The sequence below is a fragment of the Sesamum indicum genome, linkage group LG5 (genome assembly GCF_000512975.1).
Source record: "Sesamum indicum cultivar Zhongzhi No. 13 linkage group LG5, S_indicum_v1.0, whole genome shotgun sequence".
Classification (NCBI taxonomy): domain Eukaryota; kingdom Viridiplantae; phylum Streptophyta; class Magnoliopsida; order Lamiales; family Pedaliaceae; genus Sesamum; species Sesamum indicum.
The window spans coordinates 13,534,337-13,558,199 of NC_026149.1; the positions used below are offsets into that span (position 1 = coordinate 13,534,337).

Below are 23,863 nucleotides of genomic sequence, written 5' to 3' on the forward strand. Positions count from 1 at the left end.
ACAAACTTCAATATTTATATAAAATATTCTAAAAAAGTTTAAAATTCTTAATTTTATGTTGCATTTATAGTGACCTCTATACCTTGGTAAACATGTTTAAAATAAATTATTTTGAAAGTTGTTCATATATGCATGTTTCTCTTGATTTTCCTAGAAAAATGAAAAATAAATTTTAATTATTCCTATCAGTTCATGAATTTAAAGTTCAAAAACTCTACTAATGCACATAGTGTAAGAGAGTGAGATGACACTCATTTTTAATTGACTTGGGTATGAAATTAATTATTCATTATAGTAAGACCACGTGTTCAATTCTTTACAAATTTATGTATGTATATTTTACCTTTTATTAAACTCATTTTGATTTTAAAAAAATACATTGATATTTGACTTAGTTTTCATTAAGACAAAAAAATAGGACAATTTACAATAAACTTTCTTGAAATCTGACATAATTACGAATATTCTTTTATTGTTTAAGTGTTTATCTACGACGAATTTTAAATAATAAGGGGATATTCGTAATAATTATGTTAAATCTCAGGAGAGCACATTGTAATTTTTTATATCTTTTTTTATGAAAATTATGTCAAATATCAATATATTTTTTCCAAAACAAAGCGAGTCTAATAAAAGGTAATATATGTATAGCCAAGTTTTGTTTAAATATTTATCTACAATATATTTTTAGAATAATGAGGGAATATTCATAACTAAATTCATGAAAAAATACCAAAGGGACAAAGACCCTTTGAGTCTGCAGCTGTTTTGCTCCTTACGCTCCATTACCTAAGTCCTAACAATTAATGATCATATAATATATATATATATATATATATGATTATGGTTGTATGTTTGATTGTTCTTGCGAATGCGAGGGTAGCATAGAGTCTATAAGCAATTCTTATTTCTACATGTTTAGGACATAAATTCAGGAAAATTTTATTTCGGTCCCATATGTTAAAATCTTTTTCGATTTAGTCTCATTTGATACGTACTATTTTTTTACATTACTTTTTATAAGTTGAATTTTTTCTCAGTGTTAGTGTTCACGTGCATAATTAAAGAAAAATATACGAAAAATGCTAATGGATCCTTTAATTACTGGACGAAAAATGCATGTAATGGCTAAAATTTAGAATCAATTCATTAGTTTACGGGATGCATTATTAGAAAGTTGTGACCAATGGGACTATATTACAGAACACCCTAATATATGGGACAAAAAATGCAATTTTCCTATCAAATTCATCTGAACTTAATTAATCTAAATTCCTCGGGGGCCATCAACATGGGTTTAAGGGTTTATTTTCGTTGGGTAAAAAATAGATGTACAAGAGAAGTCCATTTGGAGTCTTATTTTATTTTGGACGAAAAAATGAACGAATAAAGCCAAAAAGACAAAGAAGTACATCTTTTGTTGTTATTTACTCTATTACTCATATATAATTATTTTTAATTCTTTTATCATTCCCATTGATAATATCGGTACATGATCTTTGTAAAGAAAATAACTAAATCACCAAAAAAAAGTGTTGATGTTTGAATTTAATTTCTTTATTTGAGGACATTGGTAGTAATATTTTTTAACAAACAAAACTCATTTTGACAAATAATTTCATTAATAAAAAAAAATATTCTTGTTATTGTTTGACAAATATTTTTACTTAAGAATTTTAAATTTTCTATGAACTAAAAATTACTTCAATATAATATTGACTTGTTTATTTTCTAATATAAAATAAATAAAATTATAATAGTTAATCAGTAAAATTACAAAAATTAATTTTTTCTTCTTAATTTTATTTTTCTCGTATCAAATAAGAAAAAATATTTAACACTTTCTTCCATTTTAATTATACCAAACAATTTGAAAAAAAACTATTATTCTTTCTCTCTCTCGTATTTTTTCATTTTTCATCCCCCTTTCGCTTTCTCTATCCTCTTCCTTGAAACAAACCAACCCCACATCTTGATAAAATCAAATTGTTGAAATGTCAACTCATTCATTTGGAACTTTTCTCCACAAACAGAAGAGGCAAAATTGAAGTTTGCAAGAATCTAAGTAGGTAAGCCTACTCAGACATTCCTTCATCTTGCAGCCAAATAAACAAAGATATTATCGAAAATAAATTCAAATAAAGCATAAATAAATAAAAACCCAATTGCTAGAGTTCATTTATTTATTTTATTTTTCAAATAAAGGCAAGAAAAAATCTATAATTTGAATCCATCGCCCCCATATATAACTCAAAAGCCAACCTACTCTACATATGGGATGTCATTATTCATGCTCTGTGTCTTGTCAACAATTACAAAATAGTGGAAAAAGAAACCAAAAATTGCAACAATTTTTCCTAAAATTTAAAATAATTACAAATATATTCTTATTGTATAATAAATTATAAATACTCTCTAATTTTAATATCCGTCGGACAAGCCCATTATGTTATCGGGATCTATTAAGTTTTTATTCAATTTTTATAGTGAAGTAGCCAAAATGCCCTATTGAATTATAAGTCATAATTTGATATATTTTTTTAGAATTTTTTAATTTTTTTTAATTATGGATTTATACATACCTTATAGATTATTTACTTTACCCTACCTCATTTTTTTATATATTTTTTCAAATGTTTTTTAAAAAAAAATTAGTAAGAATAAAATAGTAATTTATACCTTATAGTCTAGAGGACTACATAATTATTTTCTTTTGAGGAGGATATTTTTAATTATGTCAAATTTTAGAATATGTGGTTGTAATTTATCCCAAAAGAAAAAAAAAAAAAAGCAGTAGTCATTCAAATATCATCATTCCTCTTCTCCATCTATTCCACCAAGAAAAAAGAAATCATATGATCATGGGAGAAGAACAAGAAGAAAACCCTAATCTTGTCAAGGAGATCCAGTTGATAACCGGGTACGGGTTCCACGACCCGATTCTCTTACAACAAGCGTTCACCCATCACTCCTACGAGGAGGGTTGCTCCTCCTTTGAGTGGCTCGCGCATGTTGGGGATGCAGCTCTGCATTTCTTCATTACCAAAGAGCACTACTTTCTGTACCCGGATTTGGACCCGGCTAGGCTCACCAGACTTCGGGCTGCCAACGCTGACACTGAGAAGCTTGCACGTGCGGCTCTGAGACACCGGCTGCATGAATATCTACGACATAATATACCTTTGCTTGCAATACAAGTATATCATACTTCTACTCTTTTTTTTTCTTTTTTTTTTTTTTGGAAAATTGCTTTTTAGAGTGTTTTTTAATTTAGTCTAATTTATTACTGTTTTCCGACATTGCGTTACATAATTTGAATTTTTTTTAATTTTAATCCTAACGTGCATTTTTCATCCAATAATTGATGAAAAATATATGTGGGACCACTAACACGGCTCCATTAATTTATTTTATTTAATTAAATAATATAATAAAAATAATTAAGTATTATATATATACATCCATCGAGTGTGGGTCGATTAATGCTAGTATGTAATAATTCTTTTGATAGAAATAAAAGTTTTAATTTGTCCGAACCACCAACTTTTTACCCAATCAACACATAAAAAAAAAAAAAGAGAGAAAGAAAGAAAGGAAGAAAGAAAGACTAACAAAAACCGATCAACTCGAGTTTGCATAGCATTAAGTATAGAGAATTTCATTGCCTGTGAGTTGTAGTTGAGAGATAATGTTTGGATCTGTCTAAAATATATGAGATATAATACAATTAATCATAGTGTTTGAATTCATTTTCTAAGTGTTTTGTTGTGGTTTGTGAAGATAAAGAGAGAGAGAGAGAAAAACACAAAGATAAATAAGTATGTGTTAGAGATAGTATGTATGTTTGGATTTATTTTTGGAGATAATCTAAAATAAGTATTATTATTTAATATTGTGTTTTGGGAGATAAAAATTACGATTCATTGTTAAGTTATGTATTTTTATATATTTATGTATATGTATGTATTTATACTAAAACAATTAAAAACACCTAAATAAAATGTTTGTGTATTATGACAAATATTAAGTATATATATTTTGATTCGTTTAAGAGATCACTTGAAAATGAAAATAAGCATAGTAAATAATTTTTGGTTATTGCATATGTTGTCTGCATGCAGACGAATGAGTTAGGGAAGCAATGGTGGATTATCCTTTGCATTCATCAGGGTTGATTGATGCTCCAAAGGTGCTTGCTGACGTTGTTGAATCCTTGATTGGAGCCATATACATTGACTCCAAATCCTCCATCCAAACAACATGGAAGGTATATAAATTTCTCCTCCATTTTCATGATTGTCGATCTGCAAAATTATATTTTTTTTTTTGGGTGAAATGTAAGTTTCATTCACTCAAGAATATTTACAATGTACTCTGGGCATATCCGGTGAAATACAAAAGCCCACGCTAAAGATTAAGAAACAATGAAACCGTGTGGGAAAAGCGTCCAAAGGACCCTATACAATGTAACCTTGACTAAACTAATAAGCCGCTCGGGGCAGGCCGTTGAGCCCTCAAAGATGACTTCGTTGTGGTGCCTCCAAACCGTGCATGCCAAAGCGAGGTGTCGCGCTTTGTTCTGCACGGAGGAACCTGTTTTCTCCTTCTTGAGCCACTTGACCGCGCTTTGAAGGGTTGACATAGTCCCGGTTAATGCCAAGCGAGTGTAGGATGCGTGACCAAACGAAGTTGTTGAACGGGCACTCAAAGAAAAGGTGCTTGGCCGATTCTTTGGTGTTGATGCATAGTGAGCACAAATCCTCCTCATGGAGGAACCCAAGTCTGTCCCTTGTAGCTAGTCTACTGCGAAAACCAAGCCACAAGATAAATAAGTATTTCGGCGGGATAAAAGCCTTCCATATAGCCGCTTTCCAAGGCTGCCTCGCAAATTTCGGCCTGAAGTACTCATAAGCTACCGACGTTTGGAAACCCTTTGGGGTAGACCATCTCGTCATCTGTTCGATCGCTGCCTCCGAAGACCCAAAATCAGTGACCACCCTGTTGCGGATTTCGGCAAGCCGTTGAAGGAGTGGAGAGTCCCCCTTCTTCGGTTGCCAGTCCCAGATTGATGCACCTCTAAGGTAGACACCGTTGACCCATTGCACCCACAACGTGTCTGCCTTGTGGTGGATGTTCCATAATACACGGGCAAGGAGAGCCACGTTTCAAGACTATATGTGCCGAATACCGAGTCCACCTTCTTCCTTGGGATGGCAGATTTCCTCCCAAGCGACCGGTGCCCTCCTAGAGTTTTATAGAAAATTCCTGCAAAGCCGGTGGATTTTCTCGATGACCGCCACTGGAAGTGAAAAAACTTGGAGCCAAAAGCACTCCACCCCCTGAATAACTGAACGAATAAGTTCCAGTCGGCCTGCATAAGATAAGGATTTGCCCGTCCACTTTGAAATGCAGTTGGCAATTTGATCTACAAGCGGTGAGTAATTGGTGACCCAAAGCCGCTGTGCCGCTAGTGGAATGCCAAGGTATCTCACCGGCATCTCACCTCTCGCAAACTTCGTCCGAGCGAGAATCCCGTCAAGCTCCTCATTTTGAATGCCCGCTGTGAATATGCTTGATTTAGAGGTATTGACAGTGAGGCCGGATGCGTCCCTAAACTCTTGGGGGCATTCCATCAAAACATGGATAGATGGAAGGTCGCCACGTGAGAAGAGCATGAGGTCGTCGGCAAAGAGGAGATGTGTGATTTTCAACTTCTCGCACTTGGGGTGAAAGTTGAAGCCCGAAGTAGATGTTTTCCTCTTGACCAGTCGGAAGAAATATTCCATACTAAGAAGGAAGAGGGTCGGCGACATCGGGTCTCCTTGTCTTAGGCCTTTCTTCCCCGGAAAAAATCCATGAAGGGAGCCGTTCAAAGCCACTGAAAAAAAGATAAATTGCAAACGCATTCCATAATCTAAGATATAATCAGTGGGGGAAAACCATACCCGTGAAGAACTCGGGCGAGAAATGTCCATGAAACTGAGTCAAACGCCTTGCGTAGGTCGACGTTGATAGTACATCGAGGTAAAATCTGTTTCCTCGAGTACTGCCGCACCATTTCTTGGGCCAAAAAAATATTATTCGTGATATTGCGGCCTCCTACAAACGCAGCTTGGCATCGGTCAATCAAGTGCTCCAAAGCAGGTGCGAGCCGGTCCGAGATGATTTTCGTGATTGCCTTGTAGATAACATTGCAGCACGAAATCGGCCGGTAGTCCGCAACAGAGGTGGAATGATCTGACTTCGGCACAAGGGCAATGATAGTGTGGTTGAGCTGCCGTAGCATCCACCCACTCCTAAAGAAATCCAAGACGGCCCTGCAAACTTGATCACCCACAATGTTCCATGCTTTCTTGAAAAAGCACGAGGAATATCCATCTGGGCCGGGAGCCTTGTTGTCGCTAATATGGAATATGGCATCCTTGACCTCCACTGGTGTGACTGCCTGGCAAAGGTCCGCGGTATGCTCGGGGGAGAGTATGGGGCCGCATTCAAACACACCATCATCGACAGGGAGGGTGTGAGCCTCGGTGCCCAAGAGTGATGTGTAGTAATCAACGAACTCTTGGGCAATATCCTCGGCAGCAGTGATAACAGTCCCATCCGCCCTAGTGACTGCCTCGATGGAATTCCTAGCAACATTCCTCTTCACCATGTCGTGGAAGAACTTGGTGTTGCGGTCCCCCTCTTTAAGATCTAGCAACATTCCTCTTCACCATGTCGTGGAAGAACTTGGTGTTGCGGTCCCCCTCTTTAAGATGGTGGATCTTGGCTTTCGGGTAGAAGAAGTGTCATTCGGCCTCGGCAATGAAAACGGCTAGTGCCACATCTCCCGGATTGGATTCAAGTTGGTTCTGGGCAACTTGCAGGGCAAGCTCAGCTTCTTTAGTCCTGGCGGAGATGTGGCTGTAGTGCTGCGTGTTGAATGCCTTAAGCGCGCCTTTAAGTGCTTTCAGTCTCCTAGTGCTGCGTGTTGAATGCCTTAAGCGCGCCTTTAAGTGCTTTCAGTCTCCTACAAAGGCTGAATTGCGGCATTCCATCTACGCTCAAATTCCATCTAGCTTCAACAGTAGCTAAGAAATCCGGATGATCTGCCCACATATTGAAAAAGCGAAACGGTTTTGGCTTAGTTGGTGCAGGATCAAAAATAGAAACAATACCCGGAGAGTGGTCGGAAAGGCATCCCGGTGGATTGAAATGGGCACTGCAATGCAAATCGGCCTCAAGCCATTCATTGTTGTAAAGGATCTGATCGAGCTTGCACCATACGGGGTTGCTTTCATTGTTGGAATACCATGTGTAGTAGCAGCCCATAGTGGTAACGTCGAGTAATCCAAGCTATGTACAGCAGTCCACAAAATCCTTAAGCTCATACCAAGTCGGAGCTACTCCAAGCTGCTTCTCCTCGGGAGATTTCATACAGTTGAAATCGCCCATAATAAGCCATGGCATGCTCAGTGATTGACCAAATCAGATAGTTTCTCCCACATGCTCCTTCTATTAACAACAAAATAAAGACCATATGTAAATGAAATATAGAAGGATAGTTGAGAGGACTTATTCGTGACACGGCAGTGAATCACTTGGGGTGATATATCCACCGGATGTATGTCAATGACTGCCGGGTCCCAAACCACAAGGATGCGTCCGCCAGCGATGGTGTCAAAGTTGTTGGTTTGGCACCACCCCGGAAATGAGTGGCTGAGAATCTTCTGGATAGATAATGCTGCAAGCTTTGTCTCCAAAATGCCCAAGAGATAAACCCGGTTATTCTTAATGAGGTAGGCAACCCCATTATGTTTGAGAGGCCGGTTAAAGCCCCTCACGTTCTAAAAACCGATCTTCATAATGATAGAGGGGGAGATTCCCCTCCTGCCTACTTCTCCGGATGGCTATACGTCCCTGCAATCCCATCGGTTTTAATCCCCGGCATTTCATGTTGAGTGGTCGTCGGGGAGTCAGTTGATGAGCTTCCTGAATAAGCTGCTGGTGAAGGAACCTCTTTATCCTTAAGCTTGAGTGGTTGTGGTGCCTTCATGCTCAGCCGACCCTGTTCCACCTTGCCGGCCGGTGGAGAAGTCGGTCGCTGCGCCTCCACTATCGGCTTAGTTGCAGTAGCTGTGGCTTTACCCTTGTTCCTCCTATTCACGACCGTCCATTCACCAGGCTTTGACTTTGTTGCCTCTGCCGGCTTGACAGGTGCAGCAACGGGAGTGGTAGCGGCCGGGACGGCTGTGGGGGGAATGGCCGGTAGACCTTGGCAGGTCTCTTGCAAGTGCCCAAATTTGTTGCAAGCTGTACAAGACTTGGGGGTGAATTCATAAGCCACCGGCTGTTTTCGAGTTATGCCATTTGGCATAACAAACTCCACTTGCTTGATTAGCTTCTTTGATGCATCCACTTCAACCAGGATTCTGGCGTACGAGACTCGTTCCATTTTCATCGTGAGGGAATCCATGGCAATCGGAGTGCCAATCCTGGAGTCAATCTTCCCTAGAGCGTTCGGATGCCAACACTCAAGGGGCAGAGATGGAAGTGTGGCCCAAACCGGCGTGAGCCTGATATCATCTTCTTTAAATTCGAAGCAGTCCGACATGTGCTTCAATAGTAGGGCCGTCCACACACGAAATAGGGACCACCGGCTAGTACTCGCTGCCTATCGTCCTCTCGGGCAAAACGAAAGATTAACCAACCACTTTCGTGTTGCTGGAAGCTTGCTCCCCAAGAGTGGGAAAGTGTTCGTATTACTTTCAGTATAGGGAATTTGCCGGCCACGTAGCCAACGAGGCAGAATCCCAATTTGGCCCGGACATCAAGTAGGTCATCGGACCCCAACATGAGGGGGCCATCATCCACCGCAAATTTTGTGAGCTTATGTTCATCGGTTAATTTGCGGTTGTTGCTAAATAATCCTGCAAAAGAGACTTTATCCGAGCGGGTATTTTCAATAGTGGCCTCTTTCGCCGGCTGTTTTGCCTCCGGCCGGGGACCGGTTCTTTCTCTACATTATTCTTTGCAATAAAGGAGGGAGAAGCCTCCAAGTCAGAAATGAAACCACTGAAATCCGAAGGACTGACCTTGGTGGTGGTGGTGGTGGCATTAGCATGCTGGCCGGCTGGTTTGAGAGGCGGATGATGGACAGTTGCATCAGCAATTTTGTCAGTTTCAGCTGTTGCCGAAAACCGGCCGGAGGGCTGGCGTGAAGCAGCATTTGCAATAGTTTTCAAAGGCTTCTTGTTCTTTGCGATGGCTGATATTTGAGACAGAATGGGGGTGTGCAGCAGTGGCAAAAGTTGCTGCAGAAAAATGCAGCACCAAAACAGGAAAGTGTTGCAGAAATTGCAGGAAACAGCAGGCAGGCAGGGAAAGTGCAGGCTTTGCAGTGCAGTAAGCAGTTTTAGTTGCTGTCAGAAATGGAAAAGACCCACCTACCTCCGGGCAGCTTGGATTGGCCGGCAAAAATGGTGTAAAAATGCACAGAAGCAGCAGCAAAATGATGGCAAAACGAACAGCAACAACAGCAACACAGTGGCAAGCTGCAACCCATGCAAATGGCTGCAAATTGCAGCAGAATTTAAACCCGTTTGCAGCTGATTTTGGCCTGTGAAAATGGAGGAGAAATGCCCAGCTGCAGCAGCAAAACAATGGCAAAAATGCACAGCAACAGCAGCAAAATGATAGCGAGCTGCAGCCCTTGCAAATGGCTGCAAGTTGCAGCAGAAATTCGCCCAAACCAGCAGCAGAAACAGCAAAAACAGTTCTATAACTTTGGTGGGGGCATTTCAGCCGGTAAAACGACCTCAAAACCCAAAACTGTTCGGTAGAAACGATGAGCAGCCGAAGGGAAAACATTTAATCGGTTCGAAATTTGCAGAATCTTGAAGAAGAGACATGGAAGAGCAAAACAAAGATGAGGCACTCTAGAGAGAAAACTTTCTAGAGAGAGAAACCTCTTGACCTCACTGAGAGCTCTTTCTTTTTTTCTAGGTGAAATGTAAGTTTCATTCATCCAAGAATATTTACAGTGTACTCCGGGCATACCCGGAGAGATACAAAAAACCCCACGCTAAAGATTAAGATACAATCAAACTGTGTGGGAAAAGCGTCCAAAGAACCCTATACAATGTAAGCTTGACTGAACTAATGAGCCCCTCGGGACAGGGCGTTGAGCCCTCAAAGATGACTTTATTGTGTTGCCTCCAAAGTGTGTAGACCGTGCATGCTAAAGCGAGGTGTCACGCTTTGTTCTGCACGGAGGAACCTGTTTTCTCCTTCTTGAGCCACTTAACCGCACTTTGAAGGGTTGACATAGTCCTGTTGATGCCCAATCCAATGTCAAATGCGTGACCAAACGAAGTTGCTGAACGGACACTCAGAGAAAAGGTGCCTGGCCGATTCCTTGGTATTGATGCACAGTGAGCACAATCCTCCTCTTGGAGGAACCCAAGTCTATCCATTGTGGCTAGTCTACCGCGCAAGCCAAGCTACAAGATAAATGAGTACTTCGGCAGGATAAAAGCCTTCCATATAGCCGCTTTCCAAGGCTGCCTCGCAAGTTTCGGCCTGAAGTACTCATAAGCTTTCGATGTTTGGAGACACTCTCGGGGTAGACCATCTTGTCAATTGTTCGATTGCTGCTTCTGGAGACCCAAAATCGGTGACCACCCTATTGCGAATTTCGGCAAGCCGTTGAAGGAGTGGAGAATCCCCCTTCTTTGGTTGCCAGTCCCAAATTGATGCACCTCTGAGGTAGACACCGTTGACCCACTGCACCCACAACGTGTCTGCCTTGCGGTGGATGTTCCATAATACACGAGCAAGGAGAGCCACGTTCCAAGACTGAATATGTCGAATACCGAGTCCACCTTCTTCCTTGGGATGGCAGATTTCCTCCCAAGCGATCGGTGCCCTCCTAGAGTTCCATATAAAATTCCTGCAAAGCCGGTGAATTTTCTCAATGACCGCCGCTGGAAGTGGAAAAACTTGGAGCCAAAAGTACTCCACCCCCAGAATAACTGAACGGATAAGTTCCAGTCGGCCTGCATAAGATAATGATTTGCTCGTCCACTTCGAAATGCAGTTGGCGATTTGATCCACAAGTGGTGAGTAGTTGGTGACAGAAAGCCGTTGTGCCGCTAGTGGAATGCCAAGTATCTGACCGGCATCTCACCTCTCGCAAACTCCATCCAAGCGAGAATCCCATCAAGCTCCTCATTTTGAATACCCACTGTGAAAATGCTTGACTTAGAGGTGTTGATGGTGAGGCCGGATACGTCCCTAAACTCCTGGAGGTATTCCATCAAGACATGGATAGATGGTAGGTCGCCACGGGAGAAAAGCATGAGGTCGTCGGTAAAGAGGAGATGTGTGATTTTCAACTTCTCACATTTTGGGTGAAAGTTGAAGTCCGAAGTAGATCTTTTCCTCTTGACCAATCGGGAGAAATATTCCATACTAAGAAGAAAGAGTGCCGGCGACATCGGGTCTCCTTGCCGAAGGCCTTTCTTCCCCAGAAAAAACCCATAAAGAGAGCCATTCATAGCCACTAAAAAGGAAGAGTTGCAAACGCATTCCATAATCCATGATATAAATAGTGGAGGAAATCCATACTCGTGAAGAACTCGGGAGAGAAAAGTCCATGAGACCGAGCGTAGGCCGATGTTGATAGTACATCGAGGTGAAATCCGTTTCCTCGAGTATTGCCGCACCATTTCTTGGGCCAAGAAAATATTATCTGTGATATTGCGGCCTCCAACAAACGCAGCTTGGCATCGGTCAATCAAGTGCTCCAAAGCGGGCGCGAGCCGGTCCGAGATAATTTTCGTGATGGCCTTGTAAATAACATTGCAGCATGAAATCGACCGGTAATCCGCAACGTAGGTGGAATGATCTGACTTCGGCACAAGGGCAATGATAGTGTGGTTGAGTTGCCGTAGCATCCGCCCACACCTAAAGAAATCCAAGACGGCCCTGCAAACTTGATCACCGATAATGTTCCATGTTTTTTTGAAAAAGCACGAGGAATATCCATCTGGCCTGGGAGCCTTGTTGTCGCTAATATGGAAGATGGCATCCTTGACTTTCAACGGCGTGACTGCCCGGCAAAGCTCCACAGTATGCTCAGGGGAAAGTAAGGGCCCCCATTCAAACACACCATCGTCGATAGGGAGGGTGTGAGCCTCGGTGCCCAGAAGTGATGTGTAGTAATCAACAAACTCGTGTGCAATATCCTCGGCAACAGTGATAACAGTCCCGTCCGCCCTAGTGATTGCCCCGAAGGAATTCCTAGCAACATTCCTCTTCACCATGTCGTGGAAGAACTTGGTGTTGCGGTCCCCCTCTTTAAGATGGTGGATTTTGGCTTTCTGGTAGAAGAAGTGTCGTTCGGCTTCGGCGAGAAAAACAGCCTTCTTCCTAAGATCTCCTAAAGAGTTCCGTAGCGCCACATCTCCCGGATTGGATTCAAGTTGGTTCTGGGCATCTTGAATTGCGGCGTTCCATCCACGCTCAAATTCCATCTTGCTTCAACAGTAGCTAAGAAATCCGGATGATCTGTCCACATATTGAAAAAATAGAACGATTTTGGCTTGGTGGGTGCATGATCAAAGATAGAAACAATACCCGGAGAGTGGTCGGATAGGCATCCCGGTGGATTGAAATGGGCGCTGCAATACAAGCCGGCTTCAAGCCATTCATTGTTGTATAAGACCCGGTCGAGCTTGCAGCATACGGGGTTGCTTTCGTTGTTGGAATACCATGTGTAGTAGCAGCCCGTAGTGGGAACGTCGAGTAATCCAAGTGCTACACAACAGTCCACAAAATCTTTAAGCTCATACCAAGTCGGTGCCACTCCAAGCTGCTTCTCCTCGGGAGATTTCACACAGTTGAAATCGCCCATTATAAGCCATGGCATGCTAAGTGCTTGTCCCAAATCAGTAAGTTTATCCCACATGCTCCTTCGATTGACAACAGAATAAAAACCATATGTAAATGAAATCTAGAAGGAGAGTTGAGAAGACTTATTCGTGGCACGGCAGTCAACCGGATGTAGGTCAATGACTGCGGGGTCCCAAACCACAAGGATGCGTCCGCCAGCGATGGTGTCAAAGTTGTTGGTTTGGCACCATCCCGGAAATGAGCGACTTAGAATCTTCGGAATAGATGATGCTGCAAGCTTTGTCTCCAAGATGCCCAAGAGGCAAAGCCGATTATTCTTAATGAGGTGGGCGATCCCATTGTGTTTGAGAGGCCGATTAAAGCCCCTCACGTTCCAGAATCCTATCTTCATGGGGATTGAGGGGGGTACTCCCCTTCGGCCCTCTTTTTCGATGTGCCGCCCAACGCTGCATTCTCCTCGGTCTTTCTCCCAGGCATTTTATTTTGTATGGCCGTCGACGAATCAGTTGATGAGCTTACAGAATCAGCCGGTGAAAGAACCACTGCATCCTCAGGCTTTCGCGGTTGCGGTGCCCTCATGTTCTGCTTCCCCTGTTCCACTTTGCCGGCCGGTGGAGAAGGCGGTTGCTGCACCTCTACTGTTGGCTTTGCTGCAGTAGCTATAGTTTTGCCCTTATTCCTTCTGTGCTCGACTGTCCATTCTGCCGGCTTATTCTTTGCTGCCTCTACCGGCTTAGCTGGTGCAGCAACAGGGGCGGCAGCGGCAGGGACGACGATGGGGGGAACGGCCGTTAAACCTTTGCATGTCTCTTGCAAGTGCTCAAATCTGCTGCAATCTGTGCAGAATTTCGGAGTGAATTCATAGACCACATGTTGCTTACGCATTATGCCATTTGGAATAACAAACTCCACTTCGTCTTTCAGTTTCTGTGATGCATCGACCTCCACCAGGATTCGGGCATATGAAACCCGTTCCATCTTCATGGTCAACGTGTCCATGGCAATCGGAGTGCCAAGTCTCGGACCAATTTTCCCGAGGGCGGTTGGGTGCCAACACTCAAGGGGTAGCGATGGGAGCATGGCCCAGACCGGCGTGAGACTAATATCATCTTCTTTGAACTCGAAGCATTCCGACATATGCTTCAAAAGGAGAGGACGTCCGTAGACAAAGTATGGTCCACCCGCCAAGACACGCTGACTGTCCTCCTCACGTGCGAATCGGAAAATTAACCAGCCACTCTCGTGTTGTTGGAAGCTGGCTCCCCAAGATTGGGACAGTGCACGGATTGCCTTTAGTCCCAGAAATTTGCCGGCAATGTAGCCGACGAGACAGAAACCCAATTTTGTTCGGACGTCAAGCAAGTCGTCGGAACCCAAAGTGAATGGGCCATCATCAACCGCGTATTTGGTGAGCTTGTTTTCCTCGGTAAGTCGGCGGTTGGTGCTAAATAGTCCCGCAAAAGAGACCGTTTTCTTTTCGGCATTTTCCGTCGCCGGCAATTTATCCTTCGACCGAATGTCGGTTGTGTTCGCTGCAACATCTTTCTTGAGAAAGGAGGGGGTAGCCTCCAAGTCAGAAAATAAATCTGTAAAATTCGATGGACTAACCTTGCCGGCGGTGGTGGCGGCGCTGGCCGGTTTTGTGGGCGGTGGATGGACTGTTGCAGCAGCATTTTTGGTAGTTTCAGCCGCTGCCGAAGACCGGCCGGAGGGCTGGCCAGAAGCAGTTTTTGCAGCAGGTTTCATTACCTTCTTGTTCTTAGCCATGGCTGGTTTTTGAAGCAAAAACAGGTGTGCAGCAGTGGAGGAGTTGCTGCAGAAAAATGCAGCTCCAAAATAGGAAAACAGCTGCAGAAATTGCAGGAAACAGCAGGCAGGCAGGGAAAGTGCAGAGTTTGCAGGCAGCAGGCAGTTTTTGTTGCTGCCAGAAAAGGAAAGTCCCACCTACCTCCGGCAGAGCTTGATTTGGCCGTAAAAAATGGCTGAAAAACTCACAGTAGCAACAGTAAAACAGTAGCAAAACGGACAGCAATAGCAGCGAGCTTCAGCCCATGCAAATGGCTACAAAATGCAGCAGATTTTCGCCAAAAATAGCAGCAGAAATAGCAGAATTTCTGCAGAGAAAATGGTGGAAAAATTGCACACTGCAGCAACAAAATGGTGCCAAAAACACACAGCAATAGCAGAAAAATGCAGCCCGTGCAAGTGGCTGCAAATTGTAGCAGAAATACGCCCAAAACAGCAGTAGAAACAGCAGAAAAACAGAAACTGTTTTACAGCTTTGATGGAGGCTTTCCCGCCGGCAAGATGACTTCAAAATCCAAAATCGTTCGGTAGAAACAATGAGCAGCCGAAGGGGAAACGTTTAATCGGTCCGGAATTTGCCGAAACTTGAAGAAGAGGCATGGAAGAGCAAACCAAAGATGAGGCACTCTAGAGAGAAAACTTTCTAGAGAGAGAAACCTCTTGACCTCACTCCATTGAGAGCTCTTTCTTTTTTTTTTTGGGTGAAATGTAAGTTTCATTCAACCAAGAATAACATTTACAATGTACTCCGGGCATACCCGGAGAGATACAAAAGCTCACGCTAAAGATTAAGAACAATCAAAACCGTGTGGGAAGAGTGTCCAAAGGACCCTATACAATGTAACCTTGACTAAATTAATAAGCCTCTCGGGACAGGCTGTTGAGCCCTCGAAGATGACTTCGTTGCGCTGCCTCCAAAGTGTGTACACCGTGCATTCCAAAGCGAGGTGTCGCGCTTTGTTCTGCACGGAGGAACCTGTTTTCTCCTTCTTGAGCCACTTGACCGCACTTTGAAGGGTTGACATAGTCCGGTTAATTCCAAGCCAGTGTCGGATGCGTGACCAAACGTAGTTGCTGAATGGGCACTCAAAGAAAAAGTGCTTGGCCAATTCCTTGGTGTTGATGCAAAGCGAGCACAAATCCTCCTCTTGGAGGAATCCAAGTCTGTCCCTCGTAGCTAGTCTACCGCGCAAGCCAAGCCACAAGATAAATGAGTACTTCGGCGGGATAAAAGCCTTCCAGATAGCTGCTTTCCAAGGCTGCCTCGCAAGTTTTGGCCTGAAGTACTCATAAGCTTTCGATGTCTGGAGACCCTTTGGGGTGGACCATCTCGTCATCTGCTCAATCACTGCCTCCGAAGTCCCGAATTCAGTGACCACCCTATTGCGGATTTCGGCAAGCCGTTGAAGGAGTGGTGAATCTCCCTTCTTCGGTTGCCAGTCCCATATTGATGCATCTCTAAGGTACACATCGTTGACCCACTGCACCTACAACGTGTCTGCCTTGCGGTGGATGTTCCATAGTACACGAGCAAGTAGGGCCACGTTCCAAGACTGTATGTGCCGGATGCCAAGTCCACCTTCTTCCTTGGGATGGCAGATTTCCTTCCAAGCGATCAGTCCCCTCCTAGAGTTCCACAGAAAATTCCTGCACAAACGGTGAATTTTCTCGATGACCGCCGCTGGAAGTGGGAAAACTTGGAGCCAATAGCACTCCACCCCCTAAATAATTGAGCGAATAAGTTCAAGTCGGCCTGCATAAGATAGGGATTTGCCCGTCCACTTCGAAATACAGTTGGCAATTTGATCCACAAGCGGTGAGTAGTAGGTGACCGAAAGCCGCTGTGCCGCAAGTGGAATGCCAAGGTATCTGACCGGCATCTCACCTCTCGCAAATTCCATCCGAGCGAGAATCCCATCAAGCTCCTCATTTTGGATGCCCGCTGTGAAAATGCTTGACTTCGAGGTATTGACGGTGAGGCTGGATGCGTCCCTGAACTCTCGGAGACATTCCATCAAGATGTGGATAGATGGAAGGTCGCCACGGGAGAAAAGCATGAGGTCTTCGGCGAAGAGGAGGTGCGTGATTTTCAACTTCTCGCACTTGGGGTGAAAGTTGAAGTCGGAAGTGGATGTGTTCCTCTTGACCAGTCGGGAGAAATATTCCATGATAAGAAGGAAGAGGGCCGGCGACATCGGGTCTCCTTGCCTTAGGCCTTTCTTCCCCAGAAAAAACCCGTGAAGGGAGCCGTTCAAAGCCACTGAAAAGGAAGAATTGCAAACGCATTCCATAATCCAAGATATAAACAGTGGGGCAAAACCATACCCGTGAAGCACTCGAGCGAGAAATGTCCATGAGACCGAATCAAACGCCTTGCGAAGATCGACGTTGATAGTACATCGAGCTGAAATCCGTTTCCTCGAGTACTGTCGCACCATTTCTTGGGCCAAGAAAATATTGTCTGTGATATTGCGGCCTCCCACGAACGTTGCTTGGCATCGGTCAATCAAGTGCTCCAAAACAGGCGCGAGCCGGTCCGAGATAATTTTCGTGATGGCTTTGTAGACGACATTGCAGCACGAAATCGGCCAGTAATCCACAACAGAGGTGGAATGATCTGATTTCGGCACAAGGGCAATGATAGTGTGGTTGAGCTGTCGTAGCATTCGCCCACTCCTAAAGAAATCCAAGACGGACTGAGAGCTCTTTCTTTTTTTGGGTGAATTGTAAGTTTTCATTCATCCAGTAATATTTACAAGGTACTCCGGGCATACCCGGAGAGTTACAAAAGGACCCACACTAAAGTTTAAAGAGCAATTAAACCGTGCGGGAAAAGTGACAAGAGGAGCCTATAGACAGTGATCTTCACGGAAATAATAAGGCCCTCGGGTTTGGGTACTGCACCCTCAAATATGAGTTCGTTACGATGCCGCCAAAGGGTGTAGACTGTGCATGACAAAGCTAGGTGTCGTGCTTTGTTATGAACTGAGGATCCGGTTTTCTCCTTCTTGAGCCATTTCACCGCACTGTGCAAGGTGGACATACGTCGGTTGATCCCAAGCCATACTCGGATATGTGACCAAACGTAGTTGCTAAACGGGCACCAAAGAAAAGGTGTTTGGTCGATTCTTTGGTGTTGATGCAAAGTGAACATAAGTCCTCCTCATGGAGGAACTCGAGTCTGTCCCGTGTAGCCAATCTGTTGCGTAGACCAAGCCACATGATGAACGAGTACTTCGGCGGGATGAAAGCATTCCAAATAGCTGCTTTCCAAGGCTGCCTCGCAAGTTTTGGCCTGAAGTACTCATAGGCTTTCGACGTCTGGAGTCCCTTTAGGGTGGACCATCTCGTCAATTGCTCAATCGCTGCCTCTGAAGTTCCAAATTCGATGATCATCCTGTTGCGGATTTCGGCAAGCCGTTGAAGGAGTGGAGAATCCCCCTTCTTCGGTTGCCAGTCCCAGATTGATGCATCTCTGAGGTAGACACCGTTGACCCACTGTACCCACAACGTGTTTGCCTTGCGGTGAATGTTCCATAGTACACGGGCAAGTAGAGCCACGTTCCAAGATTATATGTGCCGAATACCGAGTCCCCCTTCTTCCTTGGGATGGCAGATTTCCTCCCAAGCGACCGGCGCCCTCCCCTTGGGATGGCAGATTTCCTCCCAAGCGACCGGCGCCCTCCTAGAATTCCATAGGAAATTCCTACAAAGATGGTGAATTTTCTCGATGACCACCGCCGGAAGAGGAAAAACTTGGAGCCAGAAACACTCCACGCCCTGAATAACCGAACAGACGAGTTCCAGTCGGCCTGCGTAAGATAATGATTTCGACTTCCACTTCGAAATGCAATTGGCAATTTGGTCCACAAGCGGTGAGTAGTTGTTGACTGAAAGTCGTTGTGCCGCTAATGGAATGCCAAGGTATCGGATTGGCATCTCACCTCTCACAAACGCTGTCCTAGCAAGGATTTCATCAAGTTCTTCATTCCGAATGCCTGCCGTAAAAATGCATGATTTGGAGGTGTTAACGGAAAGGCCGGATGCGTCCCTAAAAACTTTCAGGCATTCCATCAGGATGTGGATAGATGGAAGGTCTCCTCGAGAGAAAAGCATCAAGTCGTCAGCAAAGAGGAGGGGAAAATGTCCACGAGACCGAGTCATATGCCTTGCGAAGATCGATGTTGATAGTACATCGAGGTGAAATCCGTTTCCTCGAGTACTGCCGCACCATTTCTTGCGCCAAGAAGATATTGTCGGTGATGTTGCGACCTCCAATAAACGCAGATTGGCAATGGTCGATAAGGTGCCCCAATGCAGGTGCAAGTCTGTCCGATATAATTTTCGTGATGGCTTTGTATATGACATTGCAGCACGAAATCGGTCGGTAGTCAGCAACGGAAGAGGAATGCTCTGATTTGGGCACGAGAGCAATGACGGTGTGGTTCAGTTGCCGTAGCATCCGTCCATTCCTAAAGAAATCCAGAACGGCCCTGCATACTTGGTCACCCACCACATTCCATGCTTTCTTGAAAAAGCATGAGGAATATCCATCGGGACCGGGTGCCTTGTTGTCGTTTATGTTGAATATTGCGTCCTTGACCTCCATTGCTGTGACTTCCCTGCAAAGTTCATCAGTAATCTCGGAGGAAAGTTTGGGGCCAAAATCGAACACTCCATCATCAACTGGGATGGTGTGAGACTCGGTGCCCAAGAGTGTTGTATAGTAATCGACGAACTCTTGGGCAATTGCATCGGCAGACGTAATGATCGTCCCGTCAGCTCTAGTAACTGCCGTGATGGATTTTCTAGCAGCATTCCTTTTCACCATGTCGTGGAAGAATTTCGTGTTTCGGTCCCCCTCTTTGAGGTAGTGAATCTTGGCTTTTTGGTAGAAGAAGTTTCGTTCAGCCTCGGCAAGGAAAACGGCCTTCCTCCTAAGATCTCCCAAAGATTCCCGAAGCCTTACATTTCCTGGGTTGTTTTCAAGCTGGTTCTGAGCATCTTGCAGTGCAAGGTCAGCCTCTTTGGCCCTAGTGGAAATGTGGCTGTAGTGCTGCATGTTGAAAGTTTTCAGTTCAGCTTGAAGTGCTTTCAGCCTCTTGCAAAGAATGAATTGTTGCGTTCCCTCCACATGCAAGTTCCATCGTTGCTCCACAGTGGATAAGAAGTCCGGGTGTTCTGCCCACATATTGAAAAACCGGAACAGTTTTGGTTTAGTGGGAGTATGATCAAAGATAGTGACAATACCCGGGGAGTGGTCGGATAGGCATCCGGATGGGTTGAAGTTGGAATACCATGTGTAATAGCAACCCGTTGTGGGGACGTCAAGCAGTCCAAGTGCTGCACAGCAGTCCACGAAATCCTTGAGTTCGTACCAAGTTGGCGTCACTCCATGTTGCTTTTCCTCAGGAGATTTCACACAGTTGAAGTCTCCCATAATGAGCCACGGAATGCTTATCATCTGTCCCAATACTGTAAGCTTTTCCCACATACTCCTTCTATTGACAACAGAATATAGCCCATAACAAAACGATATATAGAAGGAGAGTTGAGAGGACTTATTCGTGGCACGGCAATGGATAACTTGCGGTGAGATATCCTCCGGTTGAAGGTCGATAACTGCCGGGTTCCAAATCACCAAGATGCGTCCACCGGCAATGGTGTCAAAGTTGTTGGCTTGGCACCATTCCGGAAATGATCGGCTAAGAAAAGCCTGAATCTTAGATGCTGCAAGCTTTGTCTCCAAAATGCCCAAGAGACAGAGTTGGTTATGCTTAATGAGGTGGGCAACCCCATTGTGTTTGAGGGGTCGATTGAATCCCCTCATGTTCCAAAAGCCAATCTTCATGGGGATCGAAGGGGAGACTCCCCTCCTGTTTGCTTTACCGGTTTACTGAACACCCGTACAGGCTCATTGGAATTGATTCCCGGCATGAAATTGGCCGTCGGGGAATTGGTCGATGAGTTATCAGACTCTGTCAGTGTGGTAGCCTCATTATCCTGAAGTTTGGATGAATGTGTTTCATTTTTGATAGTCCGTTCCTTGTCCGTCGTGATGGCCAGTGGATTTGGTTGGTGGTCCTCCACTGCCGGCTTGGTTGTTACATCAGTTGATTTGCCATTTTTCCTCCTTTGGACCATAGTCCATTCAGTAGCGGGGGCAGTCGCAGCAGTCACGGCCGGTGCATTGGCAAGGGCAGCTGCAGCAGTCACGGCCGGTGCAGTAGTAGGGGCAGCTGCAGCAGTCGCGGCCGGTGGGTGTGTGCCCTGGCATGTCTCTTTAAGGTGGCCAAATCTGTTGCATTCGGTGCAAAATTTGGGGGTGAACTCATAGGCAACCGGTTGTTTCCGTGTTATGCCGTTTGGCATGACGAACTCCACCTGGTCAATAAGCTTTTTTGAGGCATCAACTTCTACCAGTATTCTGGCATACGACACCCTTTCCATCTTCAGCGTAAGAGAATCCATGGCAATGGGGTTGCCAATTTTAGAGCCTATCTTGCCAAGCGCATTTGGGTGCCAGCACTCAAGGGGGAGTGATGGGAGGGTGGCCCAAACCGGTGTTAGGCTAATATCATCTTCTTTAAACTCAAAACAATCCGGCATGTGTTTAAGAAGGAGGGACGTCCATATATGAAATAAGGTCCCTCGGACAAAATCCGCTGCCTATCCTCTTCACGGGCAAAGCGAAAGATTAACCAACCGCTCTCGTGTTGTTGGAAGCTTGATCCCCAAGATTTGGACAGTGCACGAATCGCTTTTAGTCCTGGGAATTTGCCGGCAATATAGCCGACGAGGCAAAACCCCAGCTTGCTTCGAACATCAAGCATGTCATTGGGCTCCAAGGTGAGAGGGCCATCGTCAAGCTCAAACATGCTGAGTTTGTTTTCGTCGGTGAGTCTACGGTTGGTGCTAAATAGCCCCGCAAATGAGGTATGTTCCTTGCCCGACTTCTCAGTTGCATTATCGGTATTCGGTTGCTTCCCTTCCGGCCGGGAGGCAGTGGGCGTTGGAGCATCAATCTTAGAGAAGGAGGGGGTACCATCCAAGGAAGATATGAAGTCACGAGGGGGTACCATCCAAGGAAGATATGAAGTCACCAAATGTGGCCTTACCGGTATTTGTGGAATCAGGTTGTTGGACGGCCGATTTGCTAAGTGTTTCAGCCGTTTTGGCGGATGCCGTCAATGACTGGCCGGACGGTTGGCCGGTAGTAACAGTGTCGACTTTCTTATGCTTCTTGTTGTCAGGTTGGTGCTCACCCGTCAGACGGGCAGTAGCACCTGCTTTGACTGTTGCAGTTTTGGCCGACGGGTGGTCGGAGGGCAGGCCGGCAGCTGGTTTTCGTACCTTGTTAGTCTTGGCCATAACAGGCAGAGGGACGGCAGCAGAAACGGCAGCAGAAACGGCTGCAGAAACTAATGCACAAACAGCTGCAGAAATGATGGAGAATAATGGCAGCAGTAGGCAGTTTCGCAGCACAATCAAATTTCAAAATTTGAATACTCCGTTCACCAGAGAATTCAGAAATTCAGGCCTTTCTACCACCGATTACAGTCTGTGAAGATGGTGGAAGGTGCGCAGGTAACAGAATTTTGAAAAAAACAGCAGCAGGCACAACCAATGTGGTTGAAATTCGAATTTCAAAAATTCAAAATTTAAATTTCTGACCAAACAAAAGTGGAATCTCCGTCTGAATGTGGCCTGAGAGGGATTGGAAACTGCGCATTAGTGCTGAAATCTGCAGGAAGTCCACCAGCAGCAATGGAGAATCTGCAGCAGCAACAGCGAATTTACAGTAGGAACAGATTTTGCTGGTAGAAACAGCCGACTGTAGAGGCTTTACAGGCGGCTGAAATTCTTCGAAACTCAGAATTGTTCGGTGAAATTGATGAGCAACACAAGGAGAAGTGAATAATCGAACCAGAATTTGCAGAAGATTGAAGGAAAATCGTGATAGAGCAAGACAATGTTGAGGCACTCTAGAGAGAAAACTTTCTAGATAGAGAAACACTCATGACCTCACACTGAGAGCTCTTTCTTGATGCTGAGAGCTCTTTCTTGATTCTATGGGTGGTGGTGCATGGCCGTGCAAAATTATATTTTTGATTCTATAATTTTAGGGTTTTGAGGAATTGACTTTTTCATAACATTCAAATATTGACCTGATCAATTTACCCTATTATGTCTTCGATTTTGTGCAATTTTTAGATTGTTCACTGAAAAAAAAAAAAAAAAATTTCAGAGACTTGATCAAATAAGGCTCACATGACTGAAAATTACGAATTTTGCTATTTCTGATGAAAATTTTGCATAAATTTTGCACGTAAGGACTAAAATTGCAAATTTGTCAAATTTACATGATTTAATCTCATTTTAGCAATGTATTGAAATTACGCAAACTAGGGATAAATTACCACCTTGAGTATCTCGATATCCTGACAACGCCAGTCCCAAAATTAATATACGTAGGACTAAAAAGAGTTCAGTCAGAAGTCCTCACTGTGAAAATAGTAATACGCAAATAATACCCTAAACTAAAAAAGATGCAATATGCCCACCTAAATAATTTTCTTAAAGAAGAGCAATGCGGCCTCCTGCGCAAGGAGGCAGTAAGCTTCTTTTTAAAAAGTTTAAGGGACCAAAGGTGTCGTTCTTTTTGTTTATGAGAGTTTTTGGCTATTACTATCTTTATAGGGGGTAAAATGCAATTAACTCGAACGAAAAAATTGCAGATTTTTCATAATACCATGATATTATTACACCAACCTTAATTTGTAAATTGATGACAACAGGTGGTGAAGAATTTGCTTGAACCAATAATAACTCCAACAACTCTACCGATACACCCGGTGACACAGCTACAAGAACTGAGCCAGCGCCACGAATTCACAGTGAAAATGAGAGACTTGTGGAGGGAAACCGGAGAAATTGAATTCACGGTAGACTGGAGAGTTCCTTGGGAGAGCCAAATACAGTGCCAAGAGAGTTGTGGCCAAATTTAGAGCAACACTCATTTCATACCACAAGCTTGTTGAAAAGCATCTATAATCTTTGAATTCGTTTTTTGAGTGTTTTGTTGTGTTTTGTAGAGATAGAGAGAAAAAAACAAAGATAAATAAGTGTGTGTTAGAGATAGTATATATGTTTGAATTTG

General features: G+C 44.2%; 1 protein-coding gene across 2 annotated transcripts; it reads left to right on the forward strand.

Moving 5' to 3' along the window:
- On the forward strand, positions 2,847–23,863 carry LOC105162743 (ribonuclease 3-like protein 3). Of its 2 annotated transcripts, XM_020693762.1 has the most exons (4): positions 2,847–3,197; positions 3,811–3,824; positions 4,135–4,267; positions 23,502–23,863. In XM_020693762.1, exons 1-4 carry the CDS (start codon positions 2,856–2,858, stop codon positions 23,709–23,711), a joined length of 699 nt encoding a protein of 232 aa, XP_020549421.1. In that variant the 5' UTR covers positions 2,847–2,855; the 3' UTR covers positions 23,712–23,863. The 2 variants fall into 2 exon arrangements, 1 of the variants encoding a protein (XP_020549421.1); XR_002287079.1 differs by lacking the exon at positions 3,811–3,824 and having other exon boundaries at positions 4,122–4,267; positions 23,502–23,634.

Bases quoted from the DNA above. Each gene is read 5' to 3' on its own strand.
- LOC105162743 (XM_020693762.1), top strand. From the start codon at position 2,856: ATGATCATGGGAGAAGAACAAGAAGAAAACCCTAATCTTGTCAAGGAG. The intron at 4,268-23,501 runs GTATATAAATTT...TGATGACAACAG, and splicing joins CCATCCAAACAACATGGAAG to GTGGTGAAGAATTTGCTTGA.